We start from the raw sequence: 3,918 nt of genomic DNA, 5'->3' as shown, positions 1-3,918 counted from the left end.
ATTGGTCAGGTGTTGGCAGAGCTGCGGTTCAGCGTCCACCAGCTGTCGGAGGAGGACACGTCGGTGAAGTTTGACCTGCAGATCGTCAGGTAATAAAGTCTGTCTTTGATGTCCTCTGACCAGCGTCTCCTTTCAATATGATCCAACTTGTGATTAAACATTATTAGACATTGATGTCCTCTGATCAGCTGACAGGCTGTGGCGCCTCCCTGTGGACGGTTTTACCTCAGCAGCAGCAGACACCAGTGGAGCAGACACGCAGACGCCTCATTGGCTGCTGCTCTGTGCTCGCTGTGATGCGTCCACGCGGGCGCCATATTACCATGTTTCTCCAGAGATGCAGATTTCACTACAAAATTGACTGACTCGCTTCATTCTGAGCCGATTTTCATGAAATCTGTTTTATTTTAAATAGCAGAAAGTGAACATGATAGTTGTTACCTGTTTGAATGAATTTGAAATATTATTAATACGTTTCCATCCTGCAGACAAAAGAAATATATAATACTGGTTTACTGAAGAGGCTAAAACTTAGAAAGATTGATTTAATTCAACTTGTCATTATTTAATTGCAACAACTTCACAAAATGAAGTGAATATAATTACATTTAAACTTAACAATTAGGTACATAGTAAACATAAATTAAGACTAATAATCATATTTGTTACAGTTTTCAAGGCAATCAGTTTCCTAGATTTTTCAAATCAACATGACAGATTTTCTATTCTGTTCTAATGTATTGTATTCTATTGTATTCTATTCGATTGTATTCTGTTCTATGAACATTTTATGTATGTTGTTGTTGTTATTTTAATCACGTGCATTAAATGATGAAGGATGTTTTCTGTCTGCGTTTCAGCTCCAACCAGTTTGACAGCAAGAGTCCTCGAGTCTCCAGCGTCACCAAACTGGCTGTCCTCGCTAAAGTCTCCATCAGAGGGTAACACACACACACACACACACACACATACACACACTCAGATAATGTGTATGTGTATCTTTTATCTGCTTCATTGTAATAACTGATGGTATGAATTTGCCTTTTGGATAACGAAATTATCGTTATTCCTGAAAGCCGCTACAATCTATATTCATATAGATACATTAGAGACATATAATGTGTGTGTGTGTGTGTGTGTGTGTGTGTGTGTGTGTGTCACCAGGACGTCGTCTCCAGGTCAGGTGCTTCTTCCCATCGCCAACTGGAAACCTAAAGATCCTCCGGTGGTCGGAGACGACATCGGGCCGCAGATAGTTCACGTCTACGAGGTACAAAAACACACATGTGCACACACTGTACACATAGATACATACAGTATGTATTAGATAATAGCTGTTTAAAGTACATTTACTCAAGTGCTGTTCTTCAGTTTAACTTTGAGGAACTTAATTGGAGTATTTCCATTTTCTGCTGCATGAGCTGCAAAATTTAACCGATCAACTCATTAATGCATCAGTAATATAAAATACATGATTCTGCAGAAATAGTAACTTTACTTTTGGTACTTGAAGGATATTTTGATGCTGATAATTTTCTACTTTTACTTGAAAGTGTGACTCATATTTAAATTCAGTTGCATCTTTTTGGTGTTTTTTAGTGTTTTTTCCTCTAAATGAAGAAGTTTTCTGTGTGCAGCTGCTGCCTTTGTTTCCCGCTCAGTGTGAATGTGTTGTAAAGAGGAGGGAATAACGAGGTGATCAGTAACGAGATGATCAGTAACGAGGTGATCAGTAACGAGGTAATCGTCTCTCAGCTCCTGAACAGCGGCCCCAGCACCATCAGTAAGGCCTCGCTGGACGTCGACTGGCCGTATCACTACAAGAACGGCTCGCTGCTCTACATCACCAGCTTCGATACAGACGGACCCATCAACTGCACCACAGACGTGGAGATCAACCCGCTCAACGTCTCGGTGAGACACACACACACACACACACACACACACACACACACACACAGAGTGAATCATCACAGACTGGATTAAAATCCCCGGTGAGTCATGTGATCACCTGCTTCTCTGAATTTCTTCACTCTCATCGGCACCTTTTTCTTTTTTTTCCAGACACAAAACAGAAACAGAAACATGATTCAATGCAAAAAACATCAATTACAAAATGACAATTATAAATAGTTTCCAAAGCGATTGACGCTGTGAATAGCTTTTGTCCTTTTAGTGTCCAGAAGGTGTCAGAGACATAAAACAGCAGCAAAATAGAGCCAGTGGACACAGACACTCATGTCCTAAAATTCTACAGTAATTCCTAAAATCCTTAAAATGTTCCAGAATCAAACATCTTTAAATCCTCGAAGCATCCTAGAAGATTGTGAGTATGTCTCTACATGAGAAACTTTTTTGGCCTCATAATCTGAAAGATGATATCCAAAACATTCAAACTTTATTTATTACCCAGAATGAGTCGCATTTAACAGAGCAGGAGAGGATTTAGTCATTAATAATGGCAATAATTTTAGTGTGTGTGTGTGTGTGTGTGTGTGTGTGTGTGTGTGTTATTAGAACCCTGTGTCCTCGGGGAAGAACACCACCGGGACTCCAACCAGGGAACGAGATTCGGAGGGACGGAACCGACATCAAGTCCGCAAGAGAGACCTGGAGTCAAGAGAACCACAGGACGACGTGCAGACACTGGTAACACACACACACACACGCACACACACGCACACACACTTTCGGATTTCATACATGACATTTATTTTGGTAAACGTCTATCTATCATCTATGACATCTGAGGAAGGAACATCTACGATTATTTTCTACATGAACATAACTGACTGTGTGTGTGTGTGTGTGTGTGTGTGTGTGTGTGTGTGTGTGTGTAGGACTGCAACACAGCGGAGTGTCTGCGGCTGAGGTGTCAGGTCGGTCGTCTGGAGAGGAGGAAGAACGCCATCCTCTTCATCTACTCCAGACTGGCAGTCAACAACTTCCTCAGGGTAACCACAGAAGAAGACAAACAGACGTCGTTCAAACGTCAAAAACTGTTTTGTTTTTCTCGTTTTTCTCGTCCGGTTTGTGTTTGGAAGTCGTGATGTTTGTTTTTCTTTCTTTGCAGATTGAGAATCAGAATCGTTCATACGTGGTTCGGTCGACGGCCACTTTCAATGTCATCGAGATGCCGTACAAGAGCCTGGCGACCGACATGCCGTTTAACAGCACCACTGTAAGACACACACACACACACACACACACACACACACACACACACACACACACAGAGGGTTGTTGCTGCCTTCTGTTAGAAATCTTGTATTTCCACAATAATTTGCACGTTCCACTCATTAATGACGCCGTGCAGCTCCTGCATTGTCAACAACACGGTGCTGCAAATATTTCACAATAAAAGCATTGTGTCAACAACTAAGGGGATTCTGCAGAGAGAGGGCTTTTATTTTGAAACAGAAACAGGAAAGGTTGAGTGTCTGTGACAGACAGAGAAATGTAAACTGCTATAATAGGTGATATAATGTCAATAAAATTATCAAAACTCCATCTTCACAGTCGACTCTAAAGGCCGAGCACGTCACATGGCAAAAATTGGCAAGCCAGCGTTTCTCTAGACAGCTGACAAATAGCTGCTCTAACTTGTTAACCCTTTGAAACCTGTGCAAACTGGCTTGATTTTGTTTTAAACCATGGAAAGAAGGCAATGATCTAAAAATGAGCAAGAAACTAGTAAAAAGTCATAGAAAAGTTACCTGAAAATTACCACAAAAAAATCAAAACAAGAAAATTACATCAAAAGGTGCTTAAAAAATAACTTATTGTTGTTGTTATTTGTAAATATAAATATATAATTATGATAATTAATATTACAGTTTTCTGGACATTTTTAGTGTTCTTTTTAAAATAATAAAATTATACTACTACTAATAATAATGATAATAATAAAATCTACTA

General features: G+C 40.0%; 1 protein-coding gene across 1 annotated transcript; it reads left to right on the top strand.

The window, feature by feature from the left end:
* Window positions 1–3: 3 nt before the first annotated feature.
* LOC121938121 (integrin alpha-V-like) lies at window positions 4–3,640 on the top strand (the record flags this gene model as incomplete). Its single annotated transcript, XM_042481403.1, has 7 exons — window positions 4–89; window positions 861–941; window positions 1,165–1,270; window positions 1,756–1,914; window positions 2,518–2,649; window positions 2,841–2,954; window positions 3,074–3,640. Coding segments are annotated over 7 exons (966 nt in total), but the record flags the coding sequence as incomplete, so codon positions are not given.
* Between the last annotated feature and the right edge of the window lie 278 nt (window positions 3,641–3,918).

Source organism: Plectropomus leopardus, unplaced genomic scaffold (assembly GCF_008729295.1).
Source record: "Plectropomus leopardus isolate mb unplaced genomic scaffold, YSFRI_Pleo_2.0 unplaced_scaffold28552, whole genome shotgun sequence".
In the NCBI taxonomy this organism is placed as follows: Eukaryota; Metazoa; Chordata; class Actinopteri; order Perciformes; family Serranidae; genus Plectropomus; species Plectropomus leopardus.
Note: the sequence above shows the minus strand (reverse complement) of the source record. Positions and strands in the feature narration are given on the sequence as shown.